Source organism: Quercus lobata, chromosome 1, assembly GCF_001633185.2.
Source record: "Quercus lobata isolate SW786 chromosome 1, ValleyOak3.0 Primary Assembly, whole genome shotgun sequence".
In the NCBI taxonomy this organism is placed as follows: domain Eukaryota; kingdom Viridiplantae; phylum Streptophyta; class Magnoliopsida; order Fagales; family Fagaceae; genus Quercus; species Quercus lobata.
In genome coordinates this window covers 2815151-2835456 of record NC_044904.1, presented here as the reverse complement: position 1 = coordinate 2835456, position 20306 = coordinate 2815151, and the positions used below count along the sequence as shown (strand labels likewise).

The 20306-nt window shown below is 38.9% G+C and overlaps 1 protein-coding gene across 1 annotated transcript; it reads right to left on the bottom strand.

The window, feature by feature from the left end:
* Positions 1–41: 41 nt before the first annotated feature.
* Positions 42–3748, bottom strand: LOC115974491 (histone chaperone ASF1B-like). Its single transcript, XM_031094885.1, has 3 exons — positions 3505–3748; positions 853–968; positions 42–749 (listed from the first exon to the last, which is right to left on the bottom strand). The coding sequence occupies exons 1-3, from the start codon at positions 3611–3613 to the stop codon at positions 396–398; spliced, it is 579 nt and encodes a 192-aa protein (XP_030950745.1). The 5' UTR covers positions 3614–3748; the 3' UTR covers positions 42–395.
* Positions 3749–20306: the final 16558 nt, after the last annotated feature.

Here is a 20306-nt window from a genome sequence, read left to right as displayed (position 1 = left end):
TCAATAACTCCTATAAAATTTTTAAGCATAGGTTGCAATTCGGTTCCAATTCATTTCATATAATTTACCATCTCTAAAAGAACACAGTCAAACATACTGTTTTTCCAATAAAATTGAAAATTTTACAAGACTAAGTAATGAAAGACTTAAAAAAACAAAACCTAAACTTTAATTTTCATGGCATACAAAATCTTTAACCCATTATGTACCACATCACATCAACCCAAGTACAGTGTTGGTACAAAACATTCCAACTGACAATTCACAGTAGATCTCAGTCACAAAAGCATATCATGGATGGAGATGTTTGAGATTTGGAAAGCCAGTTTCACCCAAAATCATCAGTATGTCAAAATTTGAAGTCAATATGTCACACAGTTGCTTCAATTTACAACCTACTGCTCAATGGCTGGTCCTTCAGGTGAAGGGAGTGGTTCTTCTCCATTCACATTGGTCTCAATGGCATTCTCAGCTAAAGGAGGGGCTTCTTCACCATGCTCATTGTTCTCAGGATGAAAATTGATTGGGAACTTTGTGACCCTGGGCTTGTCGGCCAAAATATTTCTTTGAACCCTATCAATCAAAACCTTTGGTGGAGGCTCCTCTCTTAGCTGTTCATCATCATAATCATTGTTCACATAGTATCCAACTCGAATAAACTCTTGTCCAAGATAAGAACATGTCAATAGCAGTACTGTGACACCAATGATATCTTCATCACGGATTTTTGATGGGTCTGGAGGATCTGCCTGCCAGGGGCCCCAATAACAATAAATTTAGTGTTATTTTCATAAGAAAATTAGCATTGAAAACCAAGTTTAGGACTTAGCACAAGCATTCATAAAAAATTACCTGAAGGACAAATCGGTAGTTGCCAATGTTGACAGGCCCAACAAGCACACTTTCAAGAAGTTGATCATATGTCTCATCCTCAGCAGATCCCACATAAATGAGTTTCCATTCCAAATCTGCAATGTTTTATGAGTTAAAATATGGCAAGGCTAGCAAGGCAGAAGTCAAGGAAACAAATTTAACTACATAGATGGTGACAACAAACAAGGGAAATACACAAGAAGTTTATATTAGGGAAAATTAATTTTTAAAAAAAATTAAAATTTCAAAGAGAAAAATGAATGATTCCCATTAGTATAATTAAGTGACTCCACCTAACAGGGAGAGTGGGGGAGAAGAGAGAAGGCATCGAGTGGTTAAAGAGAGCATCAAATACTGAAATACAACTTTGCTGCACCTGCCACTTTTACCCCAAGCAAATGTACAAAATATCTTGACAAAACATGCTACATCCTCAAAGCATTTTAGTATCTCCTATTCAAGTACTTGGTAGCTGGAGTTCAAAAAGGAACTTCTATAGGAAATATCGAAATGCTTCTTCTATGAGTTCCATCAAAGATATAAACATCTACATGCTTAAAGACGAAGATTAGTTTATTCATTCAGGGCAAGAAAGAAAAAATTAAAAGGAACAGGCCAAAAGCCTCACTTAGATCCAGTGCCTTTTTCAAACCATCAGTGGCTTCTTTGTTGTCTCATCCTGTGTAAGGCATATCTTAAACAAACACATGGATTCTAACACAGGACTAACTAAATCAAACTACTTTTTGAGCTTCTCTTCCTATTGAACACTTTACCTAAGCCTATCATATCCAAAATTTATAAATGAATCAGTGACTAGTTGTTTAATGGTAAATAGTACTCAGAGATATATAATATTGGTTCAAATACTTTTAAATTTGAAGTATTTTAAACAACAATGCAACTGAAATTATATAAGGAGACCAATAACTCAAAACGTTTAGGTTTGTCTAACTATCAATCCTCTTGAGTGTTTAAGTAAAAAAATTATTACACATATATGAAGCTACTAAAAAAACTCATCCAGAACTCTTAGCATTACATCCAACTAATCAACTTAACTAAAGCCAAATTAATTGGGTACAAAGACCTTTTATGTCACTGAAACTTATCTAGGGTCGTGTCCCATTTATCTATCCAACAACCATGCCTTTCGCTTACTCCATACAACTTCTACCCCAGTCATTTTGGCCTCCCTTTTGCCTTTTTTGCTCCATCCATATGATTATTATCACAATTTTGATTACATTCAGAGGCCTCCATGGCATATGTCAAAAGCATCTCAAACAATTCTCCATCATATCTGAACCATCCTAGGATTACATCCAAAAATCATCTTTTTATGTTTCCTCACTCTAGATAAAAGCATTTCTTTCATCACATTAAGGCCATATTATCATGGAAATCAACTAGGACCATTAATTCTCAATACTTCAAATCAAATCAGGACTGGATCAGACATCATTGGATTCTTAGTTTCCTTAAAAAGTAACTATAAAGCATCCAAATTTATGGGAAATGTTAATCAGATTACAAAGCTCAAATATTACATTTTTTTCCACAGGTAAATCTTCCTTTAAGTCAGATACTGCCTGTTCATTCTGCATAAATGAATCTGCCAGATAACTGCACTCTTAACACCAAACAAACTGCATTAATCATACTAACCCATCTTTAGTCTCGGTGCTCTAGACTGAAATAGAGATAGTGGCAACAGGCAACCTATTGACCCTTAGATGCTGACTTCAACACAAGTGTTAGGATCTCAAAAGAAATGTAACAAGGTCTATAAACTCTTTCATAGTAACCAATTTAGCCCTTCAAAAATAAGAGAGGGTATAATAAGAAATCAACTTTCCTGGTTCCATTTCCTTTTGTTTTTCTTCTCTCTACCTTTTGCATAAGGTTTGATACCACGGTTTCTTCTCTTTCCCCATATCTTCCTAAAACCAGCTAAAGGGTATCAATTTTCACAATACAAAACCAATTTAAGATTTTAGTATAAAAATCGTCCTAGAACCCCCCCCCCCTCCCCCCTCTCTCTCCATTTGAACCACCCATTAGCCACCCAACAAGACTTTAGCCCTTTGTGAACACAAAAAACAAAAAGGCCGTTCCCAATGTACAAAACTCCCACTTTTGCACAGTCTGGCATAGGTGATTGGTAGACAATCGTAGCCCCAAATTTTTATTTTCTATTTTTTGGAGAGGCTGAATCCTGGACTTGAACTCACAACCCGCCACTTGTTCATTCATGAACACAACAAGAATGTCAAAATTGTCATTTCCAACCTCCTAGTCATTCAACAAATTCAAAAAAAGCAAAGAATTCATGCCCAAAAATAAATAAATAAAAACACATAACATAACATTTATCCTAATTAGTTGCAAAGAACAACAACATAAGACTTGCTAGGGTACAAGAAAGAGTCCAGAAACATCATCATAAGTCATAACAACCAAGACATCAACGAAAATTGTACACTAAATTAACAATAGATTAATGTAACAGAAGCCTAATTAAATTCAAGTAGTAGTTTAATTTTTACACTAATTAACAAACAACAAACCCTAGATGAAGCTAAAAAATTTTGAAAAAACCAAAACGGTGACGTTTTGTGAAGTTGTTACCGTCTTTGAGAGGGGTCAAGCACTCGTAGGAGATCTCGAACTGGAAGGGGTTGAGAAACGCGGCCGGGTTGTCCAAAACGGCGACGTTTGTGATGTTCACGGCGCTCATAGTCTCGACCCGGAATAGGAACAGAAGGGATTTTGATTTGGATTTGATGGTTCTGGTTCGGGTCGTGGATAGGTATCGGTTTTTCTAATAAGCCTGGGTTGGCTGAGCCTCATTGAAGAGTGGAAGCTATGAAAACAAGATTGGACATAGCATTTTCTCTTTATATATGTGGCTGCGTTGGGAGAGGGAATATTGGGGTTACCGGCTGTAGCCGGTGACTAGTGTGGAGGGAAAAGGTTTTACAAATTGGCGGGAGTTTTTTGCCCTTTTCATATTATTGAAATTTGTTCTTACTTTTTTTTAGTTCTTGATTTGTAGATTAAAGGTGTTCATAATATTTTTAAAATACTTTTTAAAACAAATTTTAAATGATAATTTATTACAGTTTATTATTGGTGGAAAAAAAAATAAATTTAATGATAGGTTTATAGTAAAACCAATAACAATTTGTTTTGTGTGATTTATTATGAAAATGTTGTAGACGTAGTATTTATCAAACTAGATAATATAGTTGTTGGTTTTTATTCTTATAGTTATTAATCTATACTAATAACAGGAGGATTCCTCTATTTTGTTTTCAACTTTTGGCATACCAAAATATTCTCGTACAAATTCTTATATCTTCATACAAATTCTACAAAAAATGTTAAAAGAGTAATACTATCTCGCGTACACACAAAAAAAAAAAAAAAAAAAAAAAAAATTTGAATATCTGATTTCTATCTGTATTTGTTATCTATTTTAATTCAAATACTTCAATTATGTACGGACACAAGGAAACAAAAAAACAGTTTTTCTCTCCACTCATTTGTTTTCAAATGTCTGATTCCAATATGTATTTGTTATCTATATGAATTCAAATACTTCAATTATGAAAAAAAAAAAAAAAAAAAAAAAAAAAAAAAAAAAAAAACTTCTTAAAAAAAAACCCACTACCTCTCACGTACAAAAGGAAATATATATATATATATACCACTCATTTGTATTCAAATGTCTGATTCTTATATGTATTTGTTATCTATTTGAATTCAAATACTTGAATTATGTTTATTAAAACAAATACAAAATTACTTCTTCCAAAAAAAAAACCCTCTACCTTATGTAAAAATAACTCTTTCTTATCTCGAAAATTTTATGGTTTTTTTTTTTATTTCAAAACATTCCAAAATTTTTATTATCCAAATTCTATACAATTATCTCAAATCTCCATCCAACCGCACTAGCGTATATCATCTTTCTTTTGTTCAAATCTTAAATTTTTTTATTTATCACAATTCTTATCCCAGTCAATAGATTCAAAAATCCTATTGGGTTTCAACTTCTTGCGATACAAAATTGTCCTCATTTGAACGCGTTCAAATTGCATCTACCCACCTCTGCCTCAATTCCCTTTAACCACTATCAAACATATCACGTCTCCCACCTTCCTACTTTACACATTCATTCCAATTTAACAAACCCACCAATTTCATAACATAATTAAACACAACAACCTTTGAAATTTGTTGAATTTCAATATTTAAAGGTACATTATATATAATTTATATGGAGAAAAGAATTTTTATTGAGGTATGTATTTAAAGGTGTTTGTTGCTGAGAGAAAGCTCAGCAAGATGTTGGGGTCTAGTTGTGTTTGATCTAAATTATGGCACAACCTGAAATAATATTGTTACAGTCTTTAATGGAAGATTTTCTAAGGCTTGAAAAAATTTTGTCTCGTTTTTGTAGTCCATTGTGAATTTTGTATGCAGGATATAAAAACTATCCCAAATGGGGGTAAGCTACAAATAGAGAGTGCCGTTCAGAGGGCACTGAAACAAATGGGGGTAAGCTACAAACAGAGAGTGTCGTTCAGAGGGCACTGGGGGCGGAAGCATAATAGAGTACAAATGTAGTTCAGTGTACAAGTGTAAACTAGGGGAGAAGAAAAGAAAAGAGCCATTCTGTTTAAGTGAGAGAGCTATGAGGTAATTCTGAAGAGGTGTGGAATTGAGCCTCGAATTAAGCCTGCTGAAGACTGAGGCCAAGGATGCCTTATATAGAAGGAGAGAGCCTTGGATGCGTTCAGGAGACTGCGTCAATCACGGAAGGTAAATTGCTTTTACTTCAGGTGAATATCTTTTCAACCGAAAGCAACAGTAACTTCAATGATTCTGCTGGGGCACTGTTGGAGTGAACAGTAGCTGGTCACTGTTTATGAACAGTGTATTGTCCCCTTGCTTTTCTGGAATAGTAGCTCTGCATAGTATTCTTGACTGTGCAGTGAATAGTGCTTGCTGGCAGCTTTGCTGGTGCGGGTACTGTTCTGAATAGTAGCCGTTTCTGCAAAGGTGATTCTTAAGCTAAGCTGGGGGTCCTGGAGCTGTTCTGGAGCATCCTGGAGCCATTCTGGAAATTCCTTAATCAGTATCATAGCCAGAAGGGTACCCTTCATATGGATCAAATTCAGGGGGACCATCGTCATAGCCATGCTCATGGTATTTGTCAAACAGATTACAAAGCCCACAATAAAGGAGAGGTTCGTAGTCTGCTTTCCGAGTCATGAGTTGATTAGGAAAAGTATAGTCAAGCCTTTGGGTGGTGAAGGCTTCTGAGTATGGCCTGGTGGTGAAAACTGTAATTCTTCCTGTATTACCAATAAAATAGTAATTTTCCCATAATTCTCCAGTGACATCTCGGAGTTCATTGTTGAAGTAGTTATTCCAACATTCTGAGAGGGCCAAGGGATCATCATAAGAAAGGTAGGAATCACCATCATACCAGGGACCATTGTGAGTGTACCCGTTGATGAGTACAAGGTGGTGAGCAAGATGAACTGTCATCCAATTGTTACCGTCCCATTGTGGGAGAGTGCTCCAGCATCTGATGGATACAAATGGACTCTTGATCTTTGTGACCACCTGTTGTATTATCAAAGGGAATTGGCTGATCTGATTATGGCTCGTTAGTTTGATGAGTCTAAGGAAACCATACTCAAACATTTTTGAAAGCCAGCTTGGGTTTCTGTCTTCATCGTCTGCTCCGTCTTCATAGTTGACTATTAGACCGGGAAAAGGATATTTCTTTTCATAGACCCTGTGACTGCTTCCAAAGTATTGGTTCCAGGTTTCACGGATGAGGGCAGTTTCAATAGCATCTGCTTCTTCACCTAAAACCGGGAAATGGGTGGTGACCATAATTTCAAAATGCGTGAACCATAGGTCACATGATTCAGACATAGCCTTGCTTCTAAGTATACGTGCTTGTATATCAGAAGGCAAGTTGGCAATAGCACTTCTAAGCTGGTTTTGAGTCTTAAGACTTAACCTAGCGTAGTCTGTGCCCATGATAGTTGTTTTATCCATGGAATGGATATCCTCTTTGCCAAAGAGTTGATTAGTGAGAATTGTATTTCCTGCCTCAAGCTCAACTAGGTGCAGTTCTAGTGCCCTAAGGGTTCTTTGGAAAAGGTTGTAGTGGTTTTGGGTGAAAGCTCTCTGAAGGTTATCAAGGATGAATTTAGTGGAGGGTGGGAGATCTTTATACACTCCATTGCTAAATTGTAAAGCCTTGTTTTTAACTTCTTGAAGAGTAACAGCCATGTAACCACTGGAATATGTAACCGCTGCGGGGTACATAGGTTGAAGGGATATTGCTTTTCTGGGTTCTTGGCCAGAAGAAGCGCCTTCATGCATTCTTTGAGGAAATCCCTTTATAGGTGACTTTCCCTTTTTCTTGGAATTTGAAGAAGACATTCCTGTATTAACAAAATGGTTGTTTTCAAAAGCATTTTTGTTAAAATCATATGATGTCATGGAACAAATTCTTTTGTATGCATTGTGATGAGATGACAATTTATGAGATTGTAGAAGACTCAAAAAATTATCAAATATGATGGATGGTACAAATTGATCAAGGTTCTGGGCTTGATTTGGACCATAAGAAGGTGGTTTGGTATTGGTGAGGTTAAGATTTTTAGAAACAGAAACTTCTTGGAGACATTCAATCTCTTTAGGTTCAGGGTTCCTAAGAAACTTAAACTTAACTGGTTGGCTAAAAGAATGGGTAGTGATTCCTTCACTATCCGTGATGAAAGGATACAACAGACACATGAATGGGTTTCCTAAGATGACCCTATCTGTTATATTTTTGACAAGAACAAAGGTGGTTCTAAAGCACACATTGTCTTGGCAAACCTGTGCATCTGGAATTTTGAATTCAATTTGCATATTTCCACCACTTGCAGAAGTTAACCTTTCTTTGGTTTTCTGGAAGTATTTAGAGGGGATAATACCTTCTTGAATGCAATTGAGATCAGCACCCGAATCTATTAGGGCAACTACCTCAAATTCAAAATCCTTGCTTATGACAATCCTGACTTTGGAATGCCATTTCTGGAAGTTAATACTACTGATGGTTGACAAGAACGTTCCAGGTTCTGGCTCCATATTTGCAGTAGGGTTAACTGTATCATCTACTTCGTTATCAGAAGGGTTTTGTAATGAGATTCTGTCCTCATTGCCTTGATGTGAAGTAAACTCCAGATTTTTGACCCTAAGGTCCATGAGACCATGATCAACCCTAAGGATGGTTAATTCCTGCTTAAGGTTTCTCATCTCAATTTTGTTATCCTTAATCTCTTTCTGGAGATCTTGGATGGTTACCTCTTTCTTTGATTTGGTAAACCTGCTGTAGATTTTTTCCAAATCAACTTTGGGTTCCTGAAACCTAGGTTTGGATGTACTTGTTTCCTTGACTAGGGTTTTATGGAACTCACCAAGCCTTTGAGCTTTCTCTTCAGGGTCCTTGATCTGTTCTATGAGATCGAGGAGCAGCTCTTCTTGCTTGGTTAGGACATGGACAGTTTTGTTTCTACAACAACTATCCTGGCAAGCTAGGATTTCATCCGTGTCGCTAGAGGAACTAGAAGATACTCTAGAGGTTTCAGAGGATGTCCTAAACAACTGGTGTTTCTCTTGGTCACTAGACCCACTGCTTAGGTGATCGAGTTCTAAGAGTTTGAAGATTTCTTGCCTGCTGGTTTGGTCATTAATGAGAGTATTGATAAGGGTTTTGGCCTTAGCTCTACAATCTTTCAGGTAATGACCTTTCTTTCCACACTTATAGCATGTTTCTGATGCTGTAGGTGTGAACTTCCTTGGAGGGTTGGATCTACCTTTCCTGTAGAAGTCATTTGTTGTGAACTTTTGACGTCTATGGTGTTTAGAGGTAGGTTTTCTCTTATGGGGTTTCTCAGAGGGTTCTTCGCCTCTGTGTTTGGATTTCCTTTTGGAAATGATGGAAGGTAAGCCGTACTGGGTACAGAAATTCCCTATTTCGTACTTGGCTTTGCTCTTACTGGCTTGGCTCTGTATTTTGAGATCTCTACACATCTTCATCCCTTCATTTCGGATTGTGCTTGAGATGTCTCCATAGGTCAGGTTATCATAATCTATGATACCTAAAGAGCTGGCAAGAGTTTCTTTGACCTTTTGTCCAAACAGTGTGGGTAAGCCATTGATAAACTTCTCCTTCCAAAATGGAGAGTTGCAATCGCTTCTATGCATGACACGGGTGGTGAACACATCTTCATACCACCGGTATTCTCCAAGGTTCTTACATCTAAGGTTACTCAACTGATCGTAAATCCTAGATGTGACATTGCTGGGTTTACCTATGAAGTGTTTCATGATCGTATAGATCAGGGTATTGACTCCATCGGGAACTCCTCTGCCTATGCGTTCGTCAAAGATAGGGTTCTCGTCCTCATCTTTTTGGACAGCATGCTTAATGTCTTCCTTAGAGGTGGCTGTCATACAGTGGTTCCACCAATTCAACAATTTTCCAGTAAATCCTAAAACAATGAGCTCTACAACCTCGGTGTTAGGAATACCATCATTTAGATAGTTATTGGCTACCATGGTTATATGCTGGATTTTGTTTTGGATTTCTTGTTCAGATAAACCATCTATGTTCCATTCATAGAGTTTACCACTGGATACTGTGAATTGCATGGTTCTTTCCTCAAATTGGAGGTCAGGGGGTGTTGGTCTGGGGTACCAATTCTTGGTAAGGCTGGTTGGCGTTACCTTGGGTTGGTAAAGCTTATTTACCTGTAAACCTCGAAATTGGTCTTCTATTTGTTCTATCTCCTGTTCAGTTTCTGAGGAGGTTCTGCTAGAATTACTAGAAGCTGTATGGGCATGTAGGGTGTTTGCCTGGTGTTCAAGCCTAGGGTCCCTACTGGTTGAGATAAGATCTGGTGAAGGGGAAACTGGTTCCTTTTTCACGAGATCATCAAGCTTTTGAGCCATTTCCTTTAGGGCTGTTTGCTCCTTTGGTTTGAGGCTAGCTTGTCTGGTTGTGGGGAGCTTGACTAAAGGGTTTTCTAGAGGTTGGATTGGTTTGTTAAGGTTTCTTGGTTGGAGGAGAACTTTGTTGTCAATCCTATCTTCTATCCTGTCAAGCTGTTTTCCTATGACTCCTAAGCACTGGTTGGTATAGTTGTTTTGCTCTATTACCTTCCTGACAACCTTTTCTTCTGGGGTTGGACACTTGAAGGGTGAGGCAATAACATCTGTACTATGGTGGTTAAGGAGTATGGCTTCCTGAGGAGGATGGCTGGATCTAACAATTTCTGGTTTGCTAGAGCTTGGAGCATCCTTTTTGGGAAGTAACTTCCAGTTGGTTTTGGATATGACACAGTTCTTTTTATGCCAATTGAAATGTTTCTCAAAGTATTCAAAGAAAGGATAATCTGCTTTGACCTCTTTCATGAACAACTTCCATTTCTCCAAAACTTCAACCTTTTGTTCTCTGGTATGGTTTGCTCGATAGGCTTCTCTTTTAATTCGGTTCTTTTCAGAATTAAAATCCTTTTCGAGGTAGTCCATATCAGGAATGAATTCCTTGGTCAACACGAGGAGCTGATGGTCATATTCAGATTCTTGCTGAATAGGATTTCTAAAATCAGATCCTGATGGTGAGGGAGGAGGTTTAAGACTGTCCTGACTGTTGTTGTCTTCTTCTTGATCAACAACTGAGTCTTGCTTGGCTGTGTAACAAGGGGTACTAACCTGGGAGTGGTCTTTGACACCTTGAAACTGTGGACCTAAGTCTCTTCTAGATCTAGGAGCTCGTGTTCTAGACGAACTACTATGGGATGCAGGTCTATCTTTCAAGAGGATAGTTGGCTGCCTAAAAGGGGGGCGAAGATCCATGGATCTTGACCTTGGTTCCTGGTATGTATCCTGGTGCAGATCTAATGAGGATCTGGGCAAGGGTTCATCATACTCTAGGGGTGACCGAAACCTAGATTGGTCAAAACTTAGTCTAACCGTTCCATCGGCTAACTGCTGGACATAATCTGGATCTGGGTTCCTAACAGGATTCTGGATCTGTAGAGGATAATTTTCATTCTCTAGAGACCACTGTTCTGGGAATGTTATCTCAGACCAATTCAGGGTTCTTGGTACCTGAATGGTGGATCTAACATCTGAAGTTTGGATAAGAGTGGTTTCACCTGCCTTTCTCTTATCGAAAGCTTGGATGGACATGTTCGTCCTCATGCACTTATAATACACTCGGTATATAAGAGCAAGTTGTTTGGTGCCATGTAATACAAAGATTCCATGGGTTCTGATGTTGAGGGTGAGGACCTTCAAGATATGAGGGTCGTCAAGTGCAACTGTGAGGTTTGGAAAACAGTCGAAATGAATTGGACCGTTACTCAAACTGGATTCTATGGTTCCTAGGAGACTGTCTCTGAATCTGATGAGACGGGTATCTCTGAGGGCCATGAGGACCGAGTTGTTCAAACCTTCCCTGATCAATGGTTTAACTCCGACTTGGACAAGTCCTATGTGGAGGTATTTGTGACCAGATTCCCTGTGAGCTTTCACGGCTGCAGGGGACAACAAATAACAGGTTTCATATTCCTTGTTAATGCTGTAGACTTGTTCTATAGTCCTAACATGGTAGTCCGTTCTGAAAGACTTTTTCAAGGACCATGACGAAGACTTATAGATCTGGGTTGTGGGAACTTTAGGTATGTTCCAATCTCCTAACTTCTGATCTAGATCTGAAAGCTGGTACGACTCTGAGTTGATTGTTCCATCTTCTTGTGGAATCTCAGGTGGGTTTGTACTGCTAGATCTAATTGAAGTGGAAGAGTCACTCCTTCTAAACATCCTATTCATCATCTTGGATTACAAGCCTAAGTAATCAATCACAACCTAGACTACCTTTATCTTCCAATTTCTGGATCTATCCTTAGATCTGAAACAGGGAGTGTATGGACGCCTACTGTATCTTGTTACCAACTTACCACTAAGAAACCGGTCTATGAATCCTGCTACTACTGACACTATTCCCTTAGTCTGAGTGTACTTTCCCTATCGTTTCCGACCCTCAACGCCTAACGCTCTCCTGGCTAACGGCTAAACGGGCATTACAGATTGACTCGGGCTTCCTTCTCATCCTTCGGTACTTAGACTTTTTGGGTAGCAATCGATCACAGAACAGGACTTACTCCTAGGCTTACCGGGTAACATACTGACACAATACCTGGCATAGTACACATCTGAAACAAATTGTGGGAAAGAAACAAAGAATGGAAAAAGAAGATAACTGGGAAGCAAAAGATTAGCTTAAACAGATAATCACAAGATAATAAACAGTTTGAATGAACGGGAGGCTCAGCCTACCACAAAAAGAAAGAACAGTATAAACTGGCTAAGATGAAGTAGTAGATGAAAAATGTAACATATGGGAGTGGAAGTGCTATCAGAAAATAGATGTAAAACAAAATAATGTTTGTTAGAGATAACATACTTCAAAGTAATACACAAAATAATGGATAACTATGGCGGTTGTACCGGCCAACTTGATTTAAAATCAAAATTTACAGTAACTTACAAACACTTACGAGCTCGATCGTAAGTGTTTGTAAGTTACTGTAAATTTTGATTTTAAATCAAGTTGGCCGGTACAACCGCCATAGTTATCCATTATTTTGTGTATTACTTTGAAGTATGTTATCTCTAACAAACATTATTTTGTTTTACATCTATTTTCTGATAGCACTTCCACTCCCATATGTTACATTTTTCATCTACTACTTCATCTTAGCCAGTTTATACTGTTCTTTCTTTTTGTGGTAGGCTGAGCCTCCCGTTCATTCAAACTGTTTATTATCTTGTGATTATCTGTTTAAGCTAATCTTTTGCTTCCCAGTTATCTTCTTTTTCCATTCTTTGTTTCTTTCCCACAATTTGTTTCAGATGTGTACTATGCCAGGTATTGTGTCAGTATGTTACCCGGTAAGCCTAGGAGTAAGTCCTGTTCTGTGATCGATTGCTACCCAAAAAGTCTAAGTACCGAAGGATGAGAAGGAAGCCCGAGTCAATCTGTAATGCCCGTTTAGCCGTTAGCCAGGAGAGCGTTAGGCGTTGAGGGTCGGAAACGATAGGGAAAGTACACTCAGACTAAGGGAATAGTGTCAGTAGTAGCAGGATTCATAGACCGGTTTCTTAGTGGTAAGTTGGTAACAAGATACAGTAGGCGTCCATACACTCCCTGTTTCAGATCTAAGGATAGATCCAGAAATTGGAAGATAAAGGTAGTCTAGGTTGTGATTGATTACTTAGGCTTGTAATCCAAGATGATGAATAGGATGTTTAGAAGGAGTGACTCTTCCACTTCAATTAGATCTAGCAGTACAAACCCACCTGAGATTCCACAAGAAGATGGAACAATCAACTCAGAGTCGTACCAGCTTTCAGATCTAGATCAGAAGTTAGGAGATTGGAACATACCTAAAGTTCCCACAACCCAGATCTATAAGTCTTCGTCATGGTCCTTGAAAAAGTCTTTCAGAACGGACTACCATGTTAGGACTATAGAACAAGTCTACAGCATTAACAAGGAATATGAAACCTGTTATTTGTTGTCCCCTGCAGCCGTGAAAGCTCACAGGGAATCTGGTCACAAATACCTCCACATAGGACTTGTCCAAGTCGGAGTTAAACCATTGATCAGGGAAGGTTTGAACAACTCGGTCCTCATGGCCCTCAGAGATACCCGTCTCATCAGATTCAGAGACAGTCTCCTAGGAACCATAGAATCCAGTTTGAGTAACGGTCCAATTCATTTCGACTGTTTTCCAAACCTCACAGTTGCACTTGACGACCCTCATATCTTGAAGGTCCTCACCCTCAACATCAGAACCCATGGAATCTTTGTATTACATGGCACCAAACAACTTGCTCTTATATACCGAGTGTATTATAAGTGCATGAGGACGAACATGTCCATCCAAGCTTTCGATAAGAGAAAGGCAGGTGAAACCACTCTTATCCAAACTTCAGATGTTAGATCCACCATTCAGGTACCAAGAACCCTGAATTGGTCTGAGATAACATTCCCAGAACAGTGGTCTCTAGAGAATGAAAATTATCCTCTACAGATCCAGAATCCTGTTAGGAACCCAGATCCAGATTATGTCCAGCAGTTAGCCGATGGAACGGTTAGACTAAGTTTTGACCAATCTAGGTTTCGGTCACCCCTAGAGTATGATGAACCCTTGCCCAGATCCTCATTAGATCTGCACCAGGATACATACCAGGAACCAAGGTCAAGATCCATGGATCTTCGCCCCCCTTTTAGGCAGCCAACTATCCTCTTGAAAGATAGACCTGCATCCCATAGTAGTTCGTCTAGAACACGAGCTCCTAGATCTAGAAGAGACTTAGGTCCACAGTTTCAAGGTGTCAAAGACCACTCCCAGGTTAGTACCCCTTGTTACACAGCCAAGCAAGACTCAGTTGTTGATCAAGAAGAAGACAACAACAGTCAGGACAGTCTTAAACCTCCTCCCTCACCATCAGGATCTGATTTTAGAAATCCTATTCAGCAAGAATCTGAATATGACCATCAGCTCCTCGTGTTGACCAAGGAATTCATTCCTGATATGGACTACCTCGAAAAGGATTTTAATTCTGAAAAGAACCGAATTAAAAGAGAAGCCTATCGAGCAAACCATACCAGAGAACAAAAGGTTGAAGTTTTGGAGAAATGGAAGTTGTTCATGAAAGAGGTCAAAGCAGATTATCCTTTCTTTGAATACTTTGAGAAACATTTCAATTGGCATAAAAAGAACTGTGTCATATCCAAAACCAACTGGAAGTTACTTCCCAAAAAGGATGCTCCAAGCTCTAGCAAACCAGAAATTGTTAGATCCAGCCATCCTCCTCAGGAAGCCATACTCCTTAACCACCATAGTACAGATGTTATTGCCTCACCCTTCAAGTGTCCAACCCCAGAAGAAAAGGTTGTCAGGAAGGTAATAGAGCAAAACAACTATACCAACCAGTGCTTAGGAGTCATAGGAAAACAGCTTGACAGGATAGAAGATAGGATTGACAACAAAGTTCTCCTCCAACCAAGAAACCTTAACAAACCAATCCAACCTCTAGAAAACCCTTTAGTCAAGCTCCCCACAACCAGACAAGCTAGCCTCAAACCAAAGGAGCAAACAGCCCTAAAGGAAATGGCTCAAAAGCTTGATGATCTCGTGAAAAAGGAACCAGTTTCCCCTTCACCAGATCTTATCTCAACCAGTAGGGACCCTAGGCTTGAACACCAGGCAAACACCCTACATGCCCATACAGCTTCTAGTAATTCTAGCAGAACCTCCTCAGAAACTGAACAGGAGATAGAACAAATAGAAGACCAATTTCGAGGTTTACAGGTAAATAAGCTTTACCAACCCAAGGTAACGCCAACCAGCCTTACCAAGAATTGGTACCCCAGACCAACACCCCCTGACCTCCAATTTGAGGAAAGAACCATGCAATTCACAGTATCCAGTGGTAAACTCTATGAATGGAACATAGATGGTTTATCTGAACAAGAAATCCAAAACAAAATCCAGCATATAACCATGGTAGCCAATAACTATCTAAATGATGGTATTCCTAACACCGAGGTTGTAGAGCTCATTGTTTTAGGATTTACTGGAAAATTGTTGAATTGGTGGAACCACTGTATGACAGCCACCTCTAAGGAAGACATTAAGCATGCTGTCCAAAAAGATGAGGACGAGAACCCTATCTTTGACGAACGCATAGGCAGAGGAGTTCCCGATGGAGTCAATACCCTGATCTATACGATCATGAAACACTTCATAGGTAAACCCAGCAATGTCACATCTAGGATTTACGATCAGTTGAGTAACCTTAGATGTAAGAACCTTGGAGAATACCGGTGGTATGAAGATGTGTTCACCACCCGTGTCATGCATAGAAGCGATTGCAACTCTCCATTTTGGAAGGAGAAGTTTATCAATGGCTTACCCACACTGTTTGGACAAAAGGTCAAAGAAACTCTTGCCAGCTCTTTAGGTATCATAGATTATGATAACCTGACCTATGGAGACATCTCAAGCACAATCCGAAATGAAGGGATGAAGATGTGTAGAGATCTCAAAATACAGAGCCAAGCCAGTAAGAGCAAAGCCAAGTACGAAATAGGGAATTTCTGTACCCAGTACGGCTTACCTTCCATCATTTCCAAAAGGAAATCCAAACACAGAGGCGAAGAACCCTCTGAGAAACCCCATAAGAGAAAACCTACCTCTAAACACCATAGACGTCAAAAGTTCACAACAAATGACTTCTACAGGAAAGGTAGATCCAACCCTCCAAGGAAGTTCACACCTACAGCATCAGAAACATGCTATAAGTGTGGAAAGAAAGGTCATTACCTGAAAGATTGTAGAGCTAAGGCCAAAACCCTTATCAATACTCTCATTAATGACCAAACCAGCAGGCAAGAAATCTTCAAACTCTTAGAACTCGATCACCTAAGCAGTGGGTCTAGTGACCAAGAGAAACACCAGTTGTTTAGGACATCCTCTGAAACCTCTAGAGTATCTTCTAGTTCCTCTAGCGACACGGATGAAATCCTAGCTTGCCAGGATAGTTGTTGTAGAAACAAAACTGTCCATGTCCTAACCAAGCAAGAAGAGCTGCTCCTCGATCTCATAGAACAGATCAAGGACCCTGAAGAGAAAGCTCAAAGGCTTGGTGAGTTCCATAAAACCCTAGTCAAGGAAACAAGTACATCCAAACCTAGGTTTCAGGAACCCAAAGTTGATTTGGAAAAAATCTACAGCAGGTTTACCAAATCAAAGAAAGAGGTAACCATCCAAGATCTCCAGAAAGAGATTAAGGATAACAAAATTGAGATGAGAAACCTTAAGCAGGAATTAACCATCCTTAGGGTTGATCATGGTCTCATGGACCTTAGGGTCAAAAATCTGGAGTTTACTTCACATCAAGGCAATGAGGACAGAATCTCATTACAAAACCCTTCTGATAACGAAGTAGATGATACAGTTAACCCTACTGCAAATATGGAGCCAGAACCTGGAACGTTCTTGTCAACCATCAGTAGTATTAACTTCCAGAAATGGCATTCCAAAGGGTTTTTATGTTGTTTTTTAGAGAGAAAACTGTACTGCTACACTCTGTAATTTTCCCCTGAGGATAGTGAAATCCCTACAACTCTATGGACGTAGGCAAATTGTCGAACCAAGTAAATACTGTCTTGTGTATAATTATTTTTCTTTGGCATATATTTTTTTTCTTTCTATTTTTGCATCTCACAAATATGAGAATTTCGTGGATATTTCCATCACGAGAGAGACAAAGATCGTCGACTACAAGCCTAGTCTTAATTTCTATTGAGGTATGTATTTGATTCCTTTGTAATGTTTTGTAATGTTGAGCCTATTTTGATCAATTTTTGGTTTTTCCATGAGCCTAATTGCATGCGTATGATGAGTCTATTAAACATTTGGTAAACTATAAATTTTAAATTTCAATACTTCTTTTATTGTCAAAATTCAAATTTATAATTTTTACAAGTAAAACTCTATGTTGTGGAAATTAATCAAATAGTAAAATAAAAAATTGTTAGAAAATCCTATAAAAAAAAGTTGGAAGTTAAGAAGGAAAATGTTAAAAAGAGACTAACAAATTATGTATATGTATAAAAATGTATGTAACTATGTATAGAGGGGGTAGGAGAGAGAGAGAGTGTATATATATTACAGTTTCTTTTTAAATGTAATTAAATACTATATACTAAAAAGCACTACAAACAATAAAATTAAAGTGAATATGGATGGAGTTTTTTTTTTTCTTTTTCTTTGGCTATTGAGTACAGTATTGTAGTTTGACAGAAGTATATTTATATTTGAGAGTTCTATATAGAACATATCCAATTGTTTATTGGTCGTTAATTTTGGTGCCACTGAACTATTTCAAAAATTCAAATGACTACATTGACATAATCCAATCTTCAATAACCTAGGAACGGATTTTTTTTCTTTTTTAATAATACAGGGTGTAAGAACCAAGTAGTAGTTAGTTTCACCACCTTTTAAAAGCCGTATAGAATCATTCAGTAAAATTACATATAATATAACTTAAAATTGTAATAAGAAATTATAGAATTTCAATCCCAATTACTGATATAAATGGTTGGTGTGGACCAGGGTTGGAAAATTGAAGATGAGAATAAATCCCAAAATGGAAACCCATAACATGCAATGTAATGGGCCATACAATTGGGAGACTTCAAAACATGAGAAATGACCCAATAATTAAAGGCTTAACAAAGCTTTCCAAAATCAACCACAATGGAAGCCATATAGACCAGTCCAGAAAAGACATATTGGATGGACTCTAACACATTTTAGAGCATCTAATCCCAATATCATATCTTTGATACCCACTTTCCTCGCTTTTTGAACACTGAAAAGGGGCCAGGCTCAGCGGCTCAGCCCACAGAGAGTCCCATTTAAAGAATTGTCAATCCCAAGCAAATAGGATTTCACCTTATGATTACAGCAGATAGACAACGTTGTGATGGGACAAACAACTGCATCAAAGTTGATTCTGACGCAACTAGAATTGTGACAAGGGAGGAAGCATGACTCCGAGTTGTTTGCCAAGAAGATTTGGGGAGCAGATAGACTTTATTTTTATCTCACGCGCGCTATTATGCATGGGAAGAACACTACTCTCCAGGTCGCTCTCTCAACCGTCTACGGTGTTCCTGAAAATGGTCTCGGTATCCACCCCTCCCCCTCTGTCAACATTAAATGTGAAAGACCCCATGAAGTCAAATCCCGAAAATCCAGGGGACTCCCAGGCCACATCAAATTCAAAACTTAACCCCACTAGGATGGTTCCCCCCAACTCGGATTTTGAGCACCTAATCCAGGAGATTGACCAGGAGATTTCACGTTATGACCATAATGGAGCTCCTCATGTGGATAGTACTGGGCCTGCCTCTAATTTGGACCCAAACCCAGACTCAAACACTTCATCACCCAAACCCACTAAAACCACCCCTCTTCAAGACATAACAAATCTGAATAGGGTCTCCCCCCAACCCCAAGCCCATGAAGAAAAGAAATGGGTCCGAATTCAAAGGCCTACAACTCACAATGAAGAACAATCTTTGGGTGTATCTCTGGGCAAACGTAATCATTCTTTAACCCAGGAAGAACTCGCCCCTTCCAAACGCAGAGTGCATCATGACACCAAACAAAATAAGAGCCTTCCTTCAACAGCGGCGGCTGCACTCTAGCCTTGCTGAACCAAATGAGTTAGCTTTGCTGGAACGTGCGCGAGCTTAGGAACTGGCATACCGTTCATGAACTCGGATCATTGGTTCGAGCGCAAGATCCCACAGCTCTTTTCTTGGCCGAGACTTGGGCAGGTGAAGATCGTTTGAAAAGGCTTTGTGGGGAACTTTTGTTTGATTGTTTTTGGATTGTCCCCCAAGTGAATAAAACGGGATGTTTAGCTCTCTTTTGGAAAAAAATCAGTGCACATAGAGGTAACCTCTTCCTCCCCCAACCATATTGATACCATTGTTAGTCGTAATCCAGAATCACAATGGCGTTTTACAGGTATTTATGGCTTTGCGTAAGCAACTCGGAAGCCTGAAACTTGGTCTCGTATCAGGTCTCTCCATCGTAATGCTTCCCTCCCCTAGCTGTGTGCAGGGGACTTCAATGAAATTTTATGGTCTCATGAAAAGTTGGGTCTTGGACCGAGACAGGAAAGGAGTATGAGGGCTTTTCGTGATGTCCTGGATGAATGTGGGCTCAAAGACCTGGGTTATTTGGGAGATAAGTTTACTTGGAAAGGTAAAAGACAGGGAGGTATGGTGTTCGAAAGGCTTGACAGAGTAGTAGCTAATAATCAGTGGTTCTTCCTTAATCCAGGCTCCTCAATTCACCATCTCCAAACTCATGCATCGGATCACAAACCTTTAATCATCAACCCGGAAGGCATAAATCCAAAACTGAATAGGCCCTTCAAGTTCGAAAAAATGTGGCTAAGTGATGGGGGCTGCACCAAAACAGTGAAGGATGCTTGGGGTCAATCCTGTCCCGATGCTTCAATGTCTCTAGTAGTTGGAAAACTCAAAAACTGAGGTGAAAAACTCATTTCTTGGAGTCGGCAATCTTTTGGTAGCATCAAAAAATCAATCGATATGAAATCAAAGAGACTAAACAGAGCCGAATTAGATGAAGCAAAGGGAAATGGAAATGCTGACTTATCAGTCGTTGCAGTTAGAGCTCAATGTTCTTCTGGATAAAGAAAGCCTAATGTGGCACCAAAGATCCAGAGCT

What these genes read in the sequence shown, in the direction of transcription:
- LOC115974491 (XM_031094885.1), bottom strand. Translation starts at nt 3,613, where the DNA reads ATGAGCGCCGTGAACATCACAAACGTCGCCGTTTTGGACAACCCGGCC. An exon ending in CTTGACCCCTCTCAAAGACG is followed by an intron (nt 969 to 3,504) that starts GTAACAACTTCA and finishes AAAACATTGCAG; the next exon opens with ATTTGGAATGGAAACTCATT. An exon ending in ACTACCGATTTGTCCTTCAG is followed by an intron (nt 750 to 852) that starts GTAATTTTTTAT and finishes GGCCCCTGGCAG; the next exon opens with GCAGATCCTCCAGACCCATC.